The sequence below is a fragment of the Myripristis murdjan genome, chromosome 17, assembly GCF_902150065.1.
Source record: "Myripristis murdjan chromosome 17, fMyrMur1.1, whole genome shotgun sequence".
Taxonomy (NCBI): domain Eukaryota; kingdom Metazoa; phylum Chordata; class Actinopteri; order Holocentriformes; family Holocentridae; genus Myripristis; species Myripristis murdjan.
Genome location: NC_043996.1, coordinates 18050970 through 18068412, shown reverse-complemented (window position 1 = coordinate 18068412; position 17443 = coordinate 18050970). Strand labels below are relative to the sequence as shown.

The 17443-nt window shown below is 42.2% G+C and overlaps 1 protein-coding gene across 2 annotated transcripts in view; it reads left to right on the top strand.

The window, feature by feature from the left end:
- The window catches only part of ephb1 (EPH receptor B1), a 168537-nt gene that overhangs the window by 129026 nt on the left and 22068 nt on the right, over nt 1-17443 (top strand). The window contains exons 7-12 of one of the 2 annotated variants that reach the window (XM_030074415.1): nt 2906-3068; nt 5837-5945; nt 8211-8275; nt 12928-13050; nt 15333-15580; nt 17120-17335. In XM_030074415.1, coding sequence (XP_029930275.1) covers nt 2906-3068; nt 5837-5945; nt 8211-8275; nt 12928-13050; nt 15333-15580; nt 17120-17335 — 924 coding nt within the window. Of the gene's footprint in view, nt 1-2905; nt 3069-5836; nt 5946-8210; nt 8276-12861; nt 13051-15332; nt 15581-17119; nt 17336-17443 lie in introns of both variants that reach the window. The other variant, XM_030074414.1, reaches the window with a different exon arrangement.

The following is a 17443-nucleotide window of genomic DNA, read 5'->3' as shown; positions in this document are numbered from 1 at the left end:
ACCATCAAACCATCATTTTGTCACTAAGTCCAAATTACTTGCAAATTATCTGAACAAATTCATATTGTCCTCAATTTATCTTTATATTATACCTATCTGAATATTTTTTAGGCAATGTTATGTTTGTGCAGGGACAGTTGAAAAGAGCAAGGACCTCATAAGACTCGGAATAGAGAATAAGAGTGTTTTTTTATAGAATAAAGGAAAAGCAAAATACAGCTTGAAGAGAAATGCATCTGTCAGTAGCCACAGTGATGACTGCTTCCTGCTTCAGATGGTGAGTGACAGGGTCGTCTGAGGCTGCCATCACACTAGGATAGATGAAAGTGATATTTTGCTCTGACTTCATTTCATTTCAATGAGATCACCATGATCACTGGGGTCAGGGCACTTTGCAGATGGTGATAGTTCAAATTTGGTGACTTTTTGACCTGCGAATTTTTGCCTATGACCAATAGCATTCTGTTTACCACTAAGGAGCGGAGATAATCAATCATGGAAGAAGCTGATAAACACCAAAGATAAACAGCTTTCTTCTCTGTATCCACCCTCAAATGTATCAGAATCAGAATTAGAAATACTTTATTGATCCCTGAGGGGAATTTGGTTAATCACTGTCCACACTGGAAGCAGGGGTTTCAGTCCTTTGATGGGGCTTCATGACTTTTCTCTCTGTAACTTGTAGTACTTTCAATGCACAAGGTGTTGCTTTAAAGTCAAGTTTCCAAATGCTAGATCATTTGTATGCAGTGCAGTGTGGAGATGACAGGCTGGGTGATCTAATGGACAAAAAGGTCTGTAAAATGATTAAACTCTCTAAACCAGTTACATCTTGCATCCCATTCGCAGGCACCTCTTCCCTCTCTGTGATAGAATGAAAGCCTGTTGGTGTGATGCACTCCCATCCCAAGCCCAGCTAGCATTTGTCTTCATCAAGCACAGAGTGTCCAATATGAGCTAATGTGATTGCACACATCATTATATGGGGGGGCAGATTTCATAGCTGTGTTTACCTCATCTGCTCAATGACGGAGCAACCGGAATGATTCAATTACACCAATCAGATTGGATAATGATTTCAGTGTGGGCTGCCTCTGCCTCGAGTTTCTTATCTCTTCCTGCCATCATCTTCTATCCTCCTCCTCCTCCTCCTCCTCCCCTTCCCTCCTTTCCTCCTGCCTTCTTTTTCTAGCTATTTTTTCGTTCCCCTCCGTAGGTGGCTCATATTTTCATACGGCGTTCTCACAGAGTAGTCATACATGTATGATGTGCCGTTGTCCAACATAAAGCAATAGTATGTTTACCAAAGTAAAAAAAAAAAACAGCCTGCCTCTCTTTACACTATTTTACTGACACAAGGAATTTTACTCCTTCAACCCCATCCCCTCCAACTCTCTCTCTCTCTCTCTCTCTCTCTCTCTCTCTCTCTCTCTCTCTCTCTCACTCTATGTCTGCATCTAGCTATCAGCAGCCTGCAGCGGTGGGTGTAGTGTAGGTGCAGTCTTATTTTCTGGCTGTCATATTCACTCTGGGTTATGGGAAGGTGACAGGCCTAAGTAATTACTGATCCCCCGTAGCAGATACCTCCAGCAGCCCCCAAACTACACTGCAGCATACTGACTGGCTGGCTCTCTGGAGAGACAGACATACTGTAGCTACAATATTTGCAGGCTAGTACCATAGTCTAAACCTAACACTGTAAGTGGTGGCTGTATGCAGGCAAACACACAAACCTGAGGGCACTGGCAAATGCATGAAAACATCCAAACATGGTGCACACAAAAATGCATGCAGCCCACATAGACATACACACACAGATGCACATAGATATGACAAGAAACGTTTTGAGAGGATACAAAAAGATTTGCATGGTACTTTCGTCTTTAATCTCAAAACAATGCATAAGAAAAGAGGGGAAATAAATAAAATGTTCTACCGGACATTGATTGCACAAAGGATTTCAAAGCATTCCTGTTCATGAAAAAATAAAATACTCTCTGTGAGTGGAATTGGCCTACCATCATATTTAACCCCATGCATAACACAGGTCCATTGTATTTTATAATTAAATACATTTATTTCAATTTTGTGGTTTTTACTTTTACAGTAAAACATATCTTTGTATGACTATCCCTAAAACGGACAACGTGGGTCCAAATATTCATTTCCTTTGAAATTTGATGAATGAGGGTCTCTTTGTTACCTCTTTTTAATTAATCCATGTACTCATTTGATGTTCAAGGTAATCCTTTAATTATCTTGATTTTGAGGATCATAAATTATCACATTTATTTGAACTTTCTGAGGTTTTGCATAAAAATTATGTATTTATTTATTTACTTGTTTTATCACCACCGCAAATTTGACAACATGGATCATAAAGGACGTGTACTCCAGTGATTGATTTGATTTATGGCTGAGTGTGTGTGTGTGTGTGTGTGTGTGTGTGTGTGTTGTCCCATGTTGTGCGTTCTAGGGTTAAAATGCCACCTACTTGAGACAGCAGAGAAGACGAGGATGTAATGTTCTAACCTCTTGCACTAATTAAACTGCCTCATAAAGCACATCTGAAGAGACAAATAAGCAACACCATTCTATTACTGTTCAGACACAGCTATTGGTCTTTGTAATTTCCAAGAAATGATTGCCTTTAATTACCATATTGTGTATGTGTATCGACATATGAGTTGAAGATGCTGTGTGTCTTTGTGTGTGTTAGTATGTGTGTGTGTGTGTGTGTCTGTGGCAGAGGAGGGGGGATGCTATATTCCTGAGCACGTCTGATTAACTTGTCGTCTTACATCTCACCCTTTGCTCCCACCACTGCTTGTTGTACCACAGCTTTCCTCCCTGTGAGGTTTCGTGCTCTCCCTAACCTTGTTCCTGTGTTTGGTTCTCCCTCCAGGACCATGCAGAGATTAACTCCACCACGCTGAGGAGCCAAACTAACACTGCACGTGTGGAAGGCCTCAGGCCGGGCACCGTCTACGTGGTACAGGTGCGGGCACGGACCGTGGCTGGCTTTGGCAAATACAGCAGCAAGATGTGCTTCCAAACCCTCACAGATGGTAAGGACGGCCGAGCCAAGAGAAACAGCTCTCTCTCTTTCTCTCTCTCTCTCACTTTCTCTCTCTCTTTGTATGTATGGTTGCATGATTATTAGTAGGTGAGATGGAGAGAAACCGTAATGTTTGATTGCACTTCTATTTCTACAGCTAAATTAATTTCCTTCGCGGTCAGGTTGGAGTGTGTGGGTGCTTTGAATATGTAAAATGCTGAGTGTCTTTTGTTTGTGCAACTAACTGTGCTTGATCCAAAATGCTTAGCTAATTGGTTTTTCACCCGGCCCTTCTGTTGCTGGAGAACTATCCCAGAATGCGTAGCTGTGATTAGTGGTTGATGTGATTAATTTTTTGCCATGGGAGGGTTTGGGTTGTTGGAATAGGGAGGAGCTGAAGAGGAGCAGTAACACCTGCTACACTGGCAAGGTCGGCATGGGGAGCCATGTTTGTGGTTGTGGTGGTGGTGTTACATACAAAATAATGTCTACAAACTAGGATTAAACTGACATCAAATTACTTCTATATCAGACATCAGAGTGTCTGCTTTCTTGAATATTGAAATCGGTGTCATTAGTTTTCTCTACCTCTGTTTCTTTTTGCATTTGCATTTGCTGTGTTCTGTTAGTTCGATTGTGTTTATTCTATTTTTTGTTAGAACATCATTTTCTCTTGTAACAGTTTTTTTTTTTTTTCTTGTATTTTGCATTATAATTTTCAAATACAAAGGTATTTAAAATTGGCACAAAATGTCAGCCATCAGCAGCGTTAGTAACTAAAAAATATCATAATCAGTCATGAAAACCCATGTCAAACCCAACTACATATCCCTCCGATTCCACTCCTCTATGTTCTAAAAGGCTGTCACAATGATGTTGAAATGAAGGCATAATGATGGAGAAATCATTTGACTGTGTGTAAAATTTTTGTGATTGGCCCAAGCAATGCTCTCCTGTTCCATTTTGGACCACTACGCTTTGTGAGGATAGATCATATTATATCAAAGACAGCAGTGACATTTCCACGGTGTTGTGCTAATGAAGATGATAACGATGAGCAAGACGGCGATGATCTTGAGGGAGGGGAAGATGGGGAGGATAGTAATGATGATGAAGATGATCAGTGTGGCTATTTACCTGTGTAGAGCAGATGTAGCGGCGTAGTCCTGGACCCTCTGCTCTCCCTCATGGTTGCAAATTATCTGTCCCTCAAACGCACGCGCACGCCTTTGCACGCGCTCACACAAGCAGTGCTTACGGTTCATCCTTTGGCTCGCTGCCATCGCACGACATTCGTCAAGGCAATTAGCAGCAGACGCTAGAGAGCTGACGACATCACACCCACAGCACCGCCACCTCCTCCCCCTCCACTGTCACCCTGCTCTCCCATCTCGTCAAGCTGTGTCCCCCGACCACAGCTCCTTTTCCTGTCTCTCCTCAAAATATCTAATCCTTTTTGTCTTCCTGTCATCACGTTTTCATACACCTCCACAAGGTGTCCCCTCACTACCTCTGCCAGCACAAACATACCACTCAAACACACACACACACGCGCACACACACTGCCGCAAGAGGGATTTGATTGGCAGGCATGATGAGAGAGAGAGGTGATTGGTCCATCATTGAGGTGACTGATGTCACAGCTCTCCAGGTCTCTAACAGGCATAGGCATCAAAAACTAACTTATTGTAATAGGAGCCTATTTACTGCCGGGACAGGTAGCTGCATGATTTCTGGCTGTCGGGGAAAATCTTCATTCTCATATGGGAGAAGGAGAGATTTATCTGGACACCTTATATGCATCAAAGGAGAACAGGAGGACTGTCTGCAAGCCTGAGCAGCTGGAACATCATTCACACTGTTTGGCTGAAACGTACTTGATAAATGTGCAAGTTAAAAGAGTGAGCAGTTCCTGTCACATTGCGTTTCTTCAGATATCCTGGCTTTCTCTCTGCTCCGAAGATGCATTAGTTCTCCCTTTATCACTTTAATCCAATAGGCCCATTCTGCACGGGGGATTGGATTTAGAAGCTGCTGATTTGCCTGCAGCATGCTAAATCTCGCATTGCTTAAACTACAGTGCTTGCTGGTGCCAAAGTCGAAGGAAGACAGGCACACAAAAAGATGACTGAGTATTCTGCAGTGTAGTGTTTTTAGACAGTCATTTGGCTGTCCTCTCAGCTGCCACCGACCGCTCTCCGGCTGCATACGGCAGGTTCGGGCTGTGTGTGTGATTGGCAGTGTGTGGCTTCTACTTCAGAACTTCTCATACAACATTCCAAGGTGCACTTTCTTGTCCATTCATTTCTGACAGCTGTGCAGTGACAGAGGAGGCAGAGAAACACTGAGAAGCCCCTGCCACTTTTTCTGTCTTCTGGTTTTATGCTTCTCTCTCTCACTCTCTCTCTCTCTCTCTCTCTCTGTCTCTCTCTCTCTCTCTCTCTCTCTCTCTCTCTCTCTCTCTCTCTCTCCTCCCTTGCCTCTCTCCCGCTTTATCAAATGCAGCCTGTCAGTCAGGCTCGCTAAAGCTGACTGGATTTCATTCAGCACCTCTCAACTGAGAGATCTATATGTTTTCTTCATTTATCAGTACACCCAGTCTAACCATTCTGCCTCTTTTCTTCTTTTCCCCACATCTCCCTGTTTGTCTTTGTGTTCACTCTGCCCAATAACACACACACACACACACACACACACACCTCCACATATACACACACATTCTCCCTGAACCTTATCCGTGCCTTTCCCATTCCCTTTTTGTCTCTGTGTGTTATGTAGATGACTTCAAGTCGGAGTTGAGGGAACAGCTTCCCCTGATTGCGGGGTCAGCGGCAGCAGGAGTGGTATTCATTGTCTCCCTGGTGGCCATCTCTATCGTCTGTAGCAGGTACTCACATTCCACCCTCTGTCACTTGCATTACATGCAGACACTGTTACCAACCTGGAACTTTTTTTTCACTTGATGTAGTTACTTTTCAGACGCTCCCAGGTGACTTTATTTCTCAAAAGCAATTAGCAACAAATTAGCCACCTTTTCGGACCATTGGAAAAAAATGTTAATGTGTTAACTCCCAAAGCGTTTGGCAACAAATTGGTGTGGCTTATGCCTGTCTGGTTATCAGAGTGCTTTTCTGACACAGGGCAGTGCTATGCGTCATCCATTCTAAGTTGAAGGGGAGCTAGGAGGAAGAATGTAATCAGTGGGAGAATTGGAGAATCATATTTTTGCCCAGATGTGATTGGTTCTCGTGCTGTGACCGCCATGCTCATTTGTGTACAATTAAAACTTTTCACAGCATGTTGTGGATCTGATTTACACCACCAGGTATCCCACTATGTCATGCGTGCCCAGATACCTGGTTTTCATTAACAAATAATAGAGGCAAACTGTTCATTCTGTGAAATTGCCTCTGCTACCATTATGCAGTTGTGCATAACTGATTCAAATCTGGTCTGTCCATAAGTTAGTACTTAAAGAGATCCTTGCCATAATGAATATACAGTACCTGAACAAAGAGCCTGCCTAGATCTGAATAATCATCAATCAATCACAAAACAAATTATGCATTATTATGTGTAATAAAAATAAAACCTAAGGAAACAAAATGAAACAAAAGACACAAAATAGCGTGTTGGAAAGAAGTACTCCTACAGGTTACCTCCCCAGCAGCAGCAGCAGACCCTCAGAAGAAAAAAAGTAAATTCCCAAGAAAAAAAAAAAATGTAGACGGAGGAAGCCTTTGGCATGCCAAGTCAAAAAGGGATGCCCCACCAGGACAGCTGATCATGTACTAGCTGCTGGGGCAAAACAATATAATAAACAATGACATGTGTAAAAAAGAAACAAAAGAAACATGTGACATGTGACAAAGATGTGACTTCAACCACCTTGTCCAGACCCACCTTGACTACCAGGTAGAATCACTATTTCAGTCAGACAACTCACATTTAAAATTTTATTACAGCGTAGTTTGGCACTAGATTGCAGGCTCATCACTCCCTGTAGAAATGTTTACATATAGTTATTAGGGGGTGATAAGTAAATATGAGTAGATACATTACCCCCTTATCCAGGGCCTACAGGTGGACGCTGGGGCAGTGGATGGGGCTGAAAGAGCAGGCAGCAACGCAGGGCAGCGGCGGCACTGACAACAGAGGGAGAGATGGGACATTTTTGCAGCTTAAATAGACCGCCAAATTGGGAGGGTGTGTTTGGTGTATGATGTGTGGAGCATGAGGTATGTCACGCGTGTATGTGTCAGTGCGGCTCGAGTCGACTGCCTGAACTCGCTCGCAGGCATCGCTCCATGTGTGACAGGTGTCTGAAAGGGAGGAATACACACAGTGATGCCAAGCGCAACCCACACACTCGGACATATTCAGCCACAAACACACTCATGCGGACAGCAGACAGGCAGTGAGCGTAATGATACAGCAAGCAAGAGGCAGACTGGGCTCCCAACGGCCAGTTTCTATATTAATGCTGTCTAAACTAAGGTAAGTGGAGAGGCTGTCCTGAACTTGACAAGGCTTGAGTTGGCTATATGACAGTGGAAATAGAAAGCTTTGAGTTATGAGATACACATATGTTTAGAGGAGGAAATTGATTTGATGGGAAGGGAAGCTAGGTCAGCACAGTTGACACATTTGAAATGGAATATTCAATTCCGCAGAGAACCCAAAGGCTCCCACTTTGCCCTGTTAACTTACTTAAGCTGAACCAATTTCATTTTCCCACAGTTTGTCACATTGTCACATTCCCATCTCACTCCTCTTTAGAAATATGAAAGTTGAATTTTCCGCAGTGCTGTGTGCGACTTTGAGCAAATAAGTGTTCATCAAATGGGCCAGGCTCTTTTGATGCGGAGGCAGAGGAGACAGATGAAAAGCAGCGAGATCCTATCAAGGTCTAATTAAAAATCAGCTCATTTTCATAAACTTCATTTGCCATCACTAACCCTCCGCAAGTGATTCAATTTCAGCCACGTCATCTTCAGGCCATGCGGAAATACACCGACTGTAATAAGGCCGCGTCTAAGCTTCCTTTCATCCTGTCAACTCTCTCTCTCTCTCTCTCTCTCTCTCTCTCTCTCTCTCTCTCTCTATGTCTCTCTCTTTCCTCTTTCTCTCTCAATATTCCTCTCTTCCTCAGGAAACGGGCATACACTAAAGAGGCGGTGTACAGTGACAAGTTGCAGCATTACAGCACAGGAAGAGGTGAGTCTTTGCTCTAATGGCTAGTTAGCCATAATGATTTACTCTGAGTCCAGTGACCTGTAGCCTATATCTGATGACATACTGTATTATTTTGCGATGATGTTTGTTGTTGATAAACATGTGTTTCTCATTCCACCGAGAGTGGGGCAACATATGTTTCCCATATGACTTTTTTTTTTTTAGGTTTTATTACGATTATGATGATGAAATATGATTCTATTCTATTCTACTGTATTATATTCTATTAATACTCCTTAATAATTTGTGAGTTTAATTAAAGGGCAGCTTATAACCACAGCCTACACCCCTTTTGATATTGTGAATTAAACTGTTCTCTTATTTCTTAATGGCTAATAATATTGGCTAGTCTGCTGCTGATATGTGTGTGTGTGTGTGTGTGTGTGTGTGCGTGTGTGTGTGTGTGTATGAATGTATGTACAGTATGTAATCATACATACTGTAGAATGAATGGGATGTTGGCTAAAGAAAAGAACGCCTTTGATAGCGAACTTCTGTGAATGTAAATGACATTTCCCTTCCCGTGCTCATGACATTGACTGACACTCATCTCTCAGGGCTGGAAGATAGCCGTGATTGAGTCATGTTTTTAGCACTCCCCAGGCACTGACTGATGAGGGGAAGCAGCCTAGAGGGACACACGCGTACACACCCACACACACACACACAGCCTCGCACACACTCACACGCGAAAGGGTGTGTATGAGTTTTGTAGCTCAAATGAAAGCCCTATGTACTGCCGACCTAGCAGTCTGAAAAGGGGCTCACTCGAGGGGATAGAGTTTTGTTGAGCCTGACACAGCAAAGCGTTTCAACACAGTTACTTTGTGTCACGGCTACAGCAGTGGCAGCCGGGGGCTCATTAAAAACGCTGCAGGCAGAAGAAAATGGCTCCCCTTTCTCTGTGGTAAATCTCAGAAGAGCCGGTTTTGTCACAGGCTATCTTTGGGAGAACCAAATGCAATTAACATAAGTGGGAAAAATAAACAAAAGATGAGAGACGCTTACAGCCCTAATTATCAAATAAGCAATTTGAAGTGGAGGGGAAATAAAACACTGATAAGGGATCCTATTCATAGGTTTATTCCTTCAGCCCTTACGCCACCACTCATAATGTAATCCCCCACCCCGTGGTGCATTGTTTTCTTCTATTCTCTCAAGATTTGACTGACAGTTTTGTAATTACAGTATTCAGCGCAACAATAAAACAGGGCCACTCAGCCAATTGTTTTGGGTGAAACTCCAATCCCAGCTGCCTACTGTTCCAGATGTTGCCGCACACATCAAGCGATGTCTCCGTAGATTAGTTTATCTCCGCCCTAGCTAATGTAACAGGCTTCAAGATGCATGCTGTTCCCTTCCATAAGGTCAGCTGGGGGTTGAATCTCAGTAGTCACGGATGCCAGAATTTAAACATTATGGAGGTCACCGTGCACTGCCCTAGTGGATTTGATGTCATGAGATGCGCGCACACACACACACACACACACACGCACACACACACACACACACACCCTTCCCACCTGTATATCAAGTGTTGCTTGTGTGATGTGGAGAAATAACCTTCCGCGGGTGCCCTTTTTTTTTTTTTTTTTTTTCAGTACATAGTAGTTATCACCAGCAGCTATCAACACATATTACACACACCTCCCTGCATCTGAGAGCATCACCTGTTTATCCCAAAGCATCCATTCCTTCCCCTCTGCTCTTATCAACACATAAACAGCCTGTCAACAACAGGTGATTAACAAACAGTTACGGACATCTTCCACACACTGCATGTTTAATATACACTATATCCTAGTATACTGCATGTGCTCCAGCATCTGATGTTTGCGATGACAGACAATTGGATTAAAAATGCAGTTAACAGATCTGGTCATCTGCTGCATGTAAATTCATGCCTTTGTAAGATAATGAAATGTGTAAACAAAATATGTAAAGAACAGCTAACTGTACTGGTTTTGTGGTAAAGCAAAAAAGGTACTTGCCACCATCTACAGATTTGTTGACACCAACCCCCAAAATAGTGATTTCCATTATAGTTCAAACTTTTTTTTTTTTTCATCAGAATTATCTTTATCACAGAGTGAAGATTTGCAGAATGCACTGCATGCCTGATAAACCCAAATTAACATTTTACTATCTATACCGATGTGACCGTTAATCCCACATGATTTTGTGATTCCTTCTATGATTTCCCTACTAATAAGCCTCAGTGTGCATCTGACAAATGATTTCCTCACATCAAACGGTGGATAATTAGTTTGTGTTTATGAAGTAAACTCATCTCATTATATTCACAGGGCCACAGAATAGATTAGTGTGTATCTTGGACCACATGAAGTGGGAATATATTTGCTATAGGCCTGCAGTGTATTGCAGTTGTTTATGTTAATTTCTCAAACTGAATAATCACATAAAGTATATTGCTTTATAGTAAAATTGCTAAACCCAAATATTGACAGGAAAAATAATTTCGAAGAGGTTATTTTTGCTTTTGCAAAATAATGTTAAGAATACCTGTAGCTTAAAAAGATCATCCTTTATAAAGCCACTGTCTCATTTTGACGGTGTTGTTTGTCCTTAGGCAAAATGTTTATCCTGTGTATTACAAGAATCAATTTGATTTTACCCAATGCCGGTAATAGATTAATGTAAGCATTAGTGCCATTGGGTTGATTTGTGGATACATTAGGACCATTCAGTAAATGAGCAGAGCAGACTAATAGCAGGGTAAATGCTGGACATTGGTGAAAATAACATGCTTAAGTGCTATGCAGTAAACAGTAATTTATAATCCTGGTCAATCCTGGTATAGATGTAAATTCAGTGGGATAATTTGTTTGTCTGTTTTGCCCAGTTATGCTTTATATATGGTCATTTAATTGAAAAGGGTAATGTATGATAGCCATGCATAATGTGCCCATTAGTCATTGCAGTCGCCACGCAAAATTGTTGTTTTATATGTTGGTAAAAATAGATCGTGAGTTAGGATACATTTGCTCCATACACTCAGATCAAGGAGCAATGAAATATTAAAGCAGGAATCTATTTTTTATCTGACGGCCATAAAAAGATGAGTCCAGTTAAACATGGCTACACCAGAGGGAGGGAGAGAGATAAACTGTTTGCATTTTAAATTATACATGAAAGTGGGCTCAGGACTATGGATTAAAAAGTAATGGGTTCAAATATGTTGTGAGAGTGTGTGTGCGTGTGCCGTGCTTGTGTACGTGAGCGGATGTGCACGTGTGCTTGTGGCTGTAAGCATATGCAGACTGCGTGTTTGCTGTTGTATATGTTTCATGCAGAGATTTAGAGTCCCACCCAGCGGTGCTGGAGCGAGCTGCTTGGCGACACTTGTAAATAGAATGTCATTATAGCATGCAAAGCTGTAAACCCTCTGATGGATTAACTTAAATCCAATCTGTATGGAATCTCTAATCAGCAATTACATTCACACAGACAAGGTTCAAGGCAATTAATGCAGTAACTAGAATCAGCTTCCAGTCAAGAACGAGGTGAGGCACCTTGATCCCTCCAAGACCAGACCTTATCCTCTCCCTCTGTCTCTTGAGGCCCCTCCCTCTCCCTGTGAAGCTCATGTAAATGAACAGGCACAAATTGACTTGATGGAGATGGGTTTATTCCAATCATGGCTGCCAAGGTTTTGACTAAACAGCTCTGAGAGGAGGTCTGCCCTTGGGTGTCAATGTGGAAATGATGATTTGACGTCTGCTTGCTTGCCGCTATGTCCGTGCCGTGGCAACATGAAGTGAATGTGTTTACAAGTGTTGTTTAGCAGTGCTCCCCCCCAACCCCTCCCACTTGGCCTGTCGATCTAGAAACAATCTGTCCTGCGTTTGCAGACATCTCCAGTCTGTGAACTGAGTTCACCTATCGCAGAACAGCATAAAGAGCCAGTTGATAGCGTGGTGGTTTTATCTCTTTATGAGCTCCTATAGGGAAAGGCTGCGGGGAAATTGGTTCTACCACTATCAAAGAGCAGAGACTGCTAGGGTAAGGGATAAAAGGAAAAAAAACTGTCTACATTTACTCTTTCTATATCCTTCCTCTCTCTCTCTCTCTCTCTCTCTCTCTCTCTCTCTCTCTCTCTCTCTCTCCCTCTCTCTCACTGTCTTTCTCTCTCTCCCCCTCTCACTCTGTCTTTCTCTCTCTCTCTCTCTCTCCCTCCCTCCCTGTTTCTGCTTCCAAATACTAAATCATTAAACCACCATTTTGCCGTCCACTATAGTCAGAAGAGAGGTTGTTTCTGTAATGGTGCGCACATGTTATTAAATGTGTGCAATATGTGTTAATTCATAGTCATTTACATGCTGTAGTGTTCTTTCCCGCCTCTGACAAGGACCATAGAGTAAATGGAGTCATCATCATTTACCACTGTTAAGAGCTTGTAGTGACTGTAAGTAATGCTGTGTCACACTGTGATTTAAGAAGTGACTTGAAGTGTGAGTGCATTTACCAGCCATTTTCACAAGACATCAAAAAACAACAAAAACATTTTCCTCTTCTGGAATGCTCACTGAGCACTTTGGTTGTTCTAGAACTCTCTTTGCGAGCCGACATGTCTAACTGCCCCTCCCCACTGGGCTGCCCGACCCACTTCTCAGGCTCTCCGGGGATGAAGATCTACATTGACCCCTTTACCTATGAAGACCCCAACGAAGCTGTCCGTGAGTTTGCCAAGGAGATTGACGTCTCAACTGTGAAGATTGAGGAGGTGATCGGTGCAGGTACGCTGCCGCAGATACAGTTGTGAACATGTGTACAGGGGGGATATGAACTTGGGTTCTCGTGTTTTCATGCATTTTTTTCCCACTAGTGTGCTATGTATAGGGTGCTTGTGTATGCAAACAAGTTTAGCCCGAATCTGTCTGAGGTCCGAAAGCCCAGCCCCTTTGGCAGCCCCATGTGATGTGAACATGTAAGGGCCTGTGTCAAGTGCAGTCGCAGCATATAGGCCAGCTACCCTGGGACCTAATGGCATCAGAAATAACTCAAGCCTTGCGGCCTCCTCCCTGGTCTTTCTGTGTCTTTCTATCTGTCTCTGGTTCCTCTCAGTGATCTCATGTGTGATCTGTCATGTTTTGCCTTGCATCACCCCTTGTCATTTATTTCAATAATTTATTTTAAAAAAAGACGTTACAGTATAGGTTTTGTGCTTGCCTCTCCATTATTAAAAGATAATCCCAGTTGCACCCTAGGCCTTATTTTCCTAATTCTTGCCAACATGACGATTGATTGTGTAGAAGATTTCATCACTTGCCTCAGTGCAACACTACCTTTATGTCAGCAGTAGCACTGTTGACAGACACACATGACCAAAACAAGCTCCACCAGTTGGATTCTGAGAGCTGTTAAAACATGTCCTTTCAAAACAACGCTTTTGCTGTAAAGGGACCTTCCTACATCTAATGTCCAATTGTCGATTGCCTGCAACGTGCATATATTTTGGGATGTGTTATTTTGGTTAGTGTGAGGTCAGTGGTAGGCAGACCACTGATGCTAAATTTATCTGGGAGTAAATACAAACTGTCAACGGTAATAAAAAAAAACAAAAATCACCTCAACCTGCTGGTGGTAATTACAGGTAGGATATGTGGGAGTGTTTGGTAGGCTGTGATATCTTCCACATGGCATCATAAATTGTGGCAATGAGTCTGGCAAATCTGCTGATGGTGGTGTTCCAGGGTACGAAAAAAATCACACTAATGGAACCCAACACATTGACAAAGAGTGTGAAATATTTGCTATAGGATGTTAATGGTTGTTTTTGTATTCATAAATCCAAATGAGCTCAGCTGTCGGGCTTCCAGACAGTAACACATGAAGAATTCTTTCAAACCGAAGCAGTTACAGCCTGTTCCTCTTCTTCTTCTGACCTGACTTGAATGTGGCAGAAGACCACGAACAAGCAAATTAAACAAAAAACTGGATTAATATAACTAATTTATTTATGTATTTAACTGAATTGATGAGTTTTACTATGTTGGAAGATGTGTTATAATCACTTTTTGAATTTAGCTTTTAGAGATTCCTTTGGCAGTTTTTTGTGTATTGAACAGTTGTGCTAAAGCCCAGTGGTAAAAGTAAGTAAAAAAGTAAAAAGTAATGAAAAATAAAATAAATAATGACATTTTCAACATAATCAGTTGTCATGATGGCACAAACTAAGAAAATAACATAGAGGTTGTAAATCCTGGATCCGGGATAATACAAATTCTTTGATTAATAACAAATTGGCAATTGCTTTGAGATGAATGCCAGGTAAGACTGGTGGAGTAAAAGCTCTCAAATCTACTGTATGTACACTTGTGATAACAAATAGTAGATTACCTGCTGAAACACGTTATTACGTGCAGTGTGTCTCCAACGTGTCCTTTTCATCAGAACAGCACACCTTCTTTACAGCATGGAGGCATGCTGGTGCCATATGTGTTGGTTCATACAGAGGATGATATACGCTTAGTAATGAGACCAGGCCTGGAATAGCTCTTGCAGGCCGGCCTACTCAGCAAGCTAGGTGTGAGGAAGTGACAGAGATAGGATAGGGGCAAGGATGCAGGGGGACTAGCTAATTAAAGATTTCCGTTTTTGTTGATTTCACTGTGTGGTATCTCTGCAGGACACCAAGGTGGTGATAATTAATCAAACTGGTTCCAGATATTTACTGGATAGAGCTTGCCTGTTCATTGATTGGGGAATATGAATGCACTTGGCAGACTTTTTTAAGATAGATTACTACTGCGAGTCAGAGAAGCCCCACTGTTCGTAATATCTTGAAGGAGCAACACTTTAACAGTTTTGGACAACAGTTACCATGTCTGATATCGAGTAAATCAAGATCTATCGTGCCCTGGTTAACACTTCTGCCCAGAAGCAAGGGATGCAAATTGGCTTGATAACCAAATAAATTTAGATCTAATCAACTCTGCTAAGTTTTTGCCCGATATCTTGATCATGTTTTATTCTTGACAGTACAACCACACTGAACCTCTCTTTGTTTTCACCCCAGGTGAATTCGGGGAGGTGTACAAGGGCCGTCTGAAGCTGCCCGGTAAGAGGGAGATTTACGTAGCCATTAAGACCCTAAAGGCTGGCTATGTGGAAAAGCAGAGGAGGGATTTCTTGTCTGAGGCATCGATCATGGGCCAGTTTGACCACCCTAACATCATCCGTCTGGAAGGCGTGGTCACTAAGAGTCGTCCAGTCATGATTGTCACAGAGTTTATGGAGAACGGTGCCCTTGACTCTTTCCTCAGGGTAAGTGATTTTTGTGAACAATTACATGCCAAAGTATAATATAACCACTGGCAAACATGTCATAGTTATATAAGCGAGCTCTGATATCTCATATCTGTTTTGTCACCATGTTACCAATATTATCATGCCTTGAGTGTTGATATCTCCTCATTGGGTGAGTCTGAGAAACTCATTCAGGTGAAGAATGGAAATCATGTACCATGGAACTGAAGAGCAAACTGGGAATGAATGGTTAAACAGGCCCAAAAAAGGAATTGAGGCTATGAATACTCCCTATTAGAAATTAAAGTCAGACTTCTGAGCCTATTCACTGCACACAGAGAATATGATTCATGACAATGAACATGATTCAATCATGCTTAATTTGAAAATTTCCACAGTAGCTGGTCCTATCCTTTAATTTCTCCGTTAATGCCTCGAGCTATTAATGAGCTCTTCCCTCTCTCTTTTATTGTCGGGATTGAACGGACATACAGCTTAATCAATATTCAACCCGCTTTTTTGCTCCTTCAATCTCATGGATTGGTGTTCTATTCCACTTTGATCTAGGGTGGGTTTAAAGGGACCCTTTGAAGTTGGCTTTGCTAACCGCCACATCCGACTTGTATTCCCATCGATCTCCTCTACCCTCTTATTTGTTAGTGTGCGTTGGGGTTCAAAGCTTGTTCTTCAGAGCATTCACACAAAGGTTGGGGCACCATGTGTGAATGTTACAGAGATGGATGCCTGCTTTCACAATGGAACAATACTCTTACACCCACAATGAGCAAAATCAGCTTCAGGAATCCATCTTCTTTCGTATCTAGTATGTTAGGCGTTAAGAGAAACCGAAAGGCAAGACATAGGCTCAGGATATAAGTTTTGTGATGGCAAAGTGTAAGCAACAACTGATTTGAAATAGGGGGGGAAGGAAGGAACTTGGATACTGAAATAAATAATCGCCTGCTTTAGAAAGACGAAGGGTGTCACGCTGACACAGGTGAACAAGGCATGTAGGTTAGGCTGTTTGTCACTTTATGTTATGTAGATTCTAGGTGTGACAGCACATCTTGTTCCCCTGCCACCGAATGTGCCCTCACTTCTCGACTGTGGTGACAGGAATGCGTTGCTAGGCTTTTCTAATTGTGGAGAAGGGTCCCAGAGGGCAGCTCTCATGCCAACTTCAACTCCGAGGCCATCAAGGCTAGATGTTGTCTGCATAGTACATCAGAGAATGTTAAAATAGTAATAATAATAATAACAATAATCGTACATCCTTTGTTGTGCATTGACATTGCTGAAAAGAGAACAAGATCCAAACCCTAGATATTCCAAATAACTAAAATAGCCTGAAATTTTTGGTTGCAATCGAGAGATAGAATCAGTCAGGAATGTCTCTCTGAAACAGCAAAAAAACATCATAATTAGTTCATTGTCATTAAAAGAAGTTACATTAGCATTTGCTGAAATCTCTCTCCCTGTCCTGCAGCTATCCTCACTTATGTTAATGACACCAAAGATAATATCTAAATAACCACTTTCATTTGTTCTGTCCTTCAGCAAAACGATGGTCAGTTCACTGTAATCCAGTTGGTGGGGATGATGCGCGGAATCTCAGCAGGGATGAAGTATCTATCAGAGATGAATTATGTCCACCGTGACCTGGCTGCACGCAACATCCTGGTCAACAGCAACTTGGTGTGTAAAGTGTCAGACTTCGGCCTGTCCCGCTATCTTCAGGATGACACCTCCGATCCCAGCTATACCAGCTCTCTGGTGAGAACTTGCACCACTGATTTTTAAGTTAGCAACTTATAGTCGTGTGCCTCTGTTGGTTTGATTTGTGTGGGATGTCCTTTATAAAGATCAAAGCTGTCCTGCAGC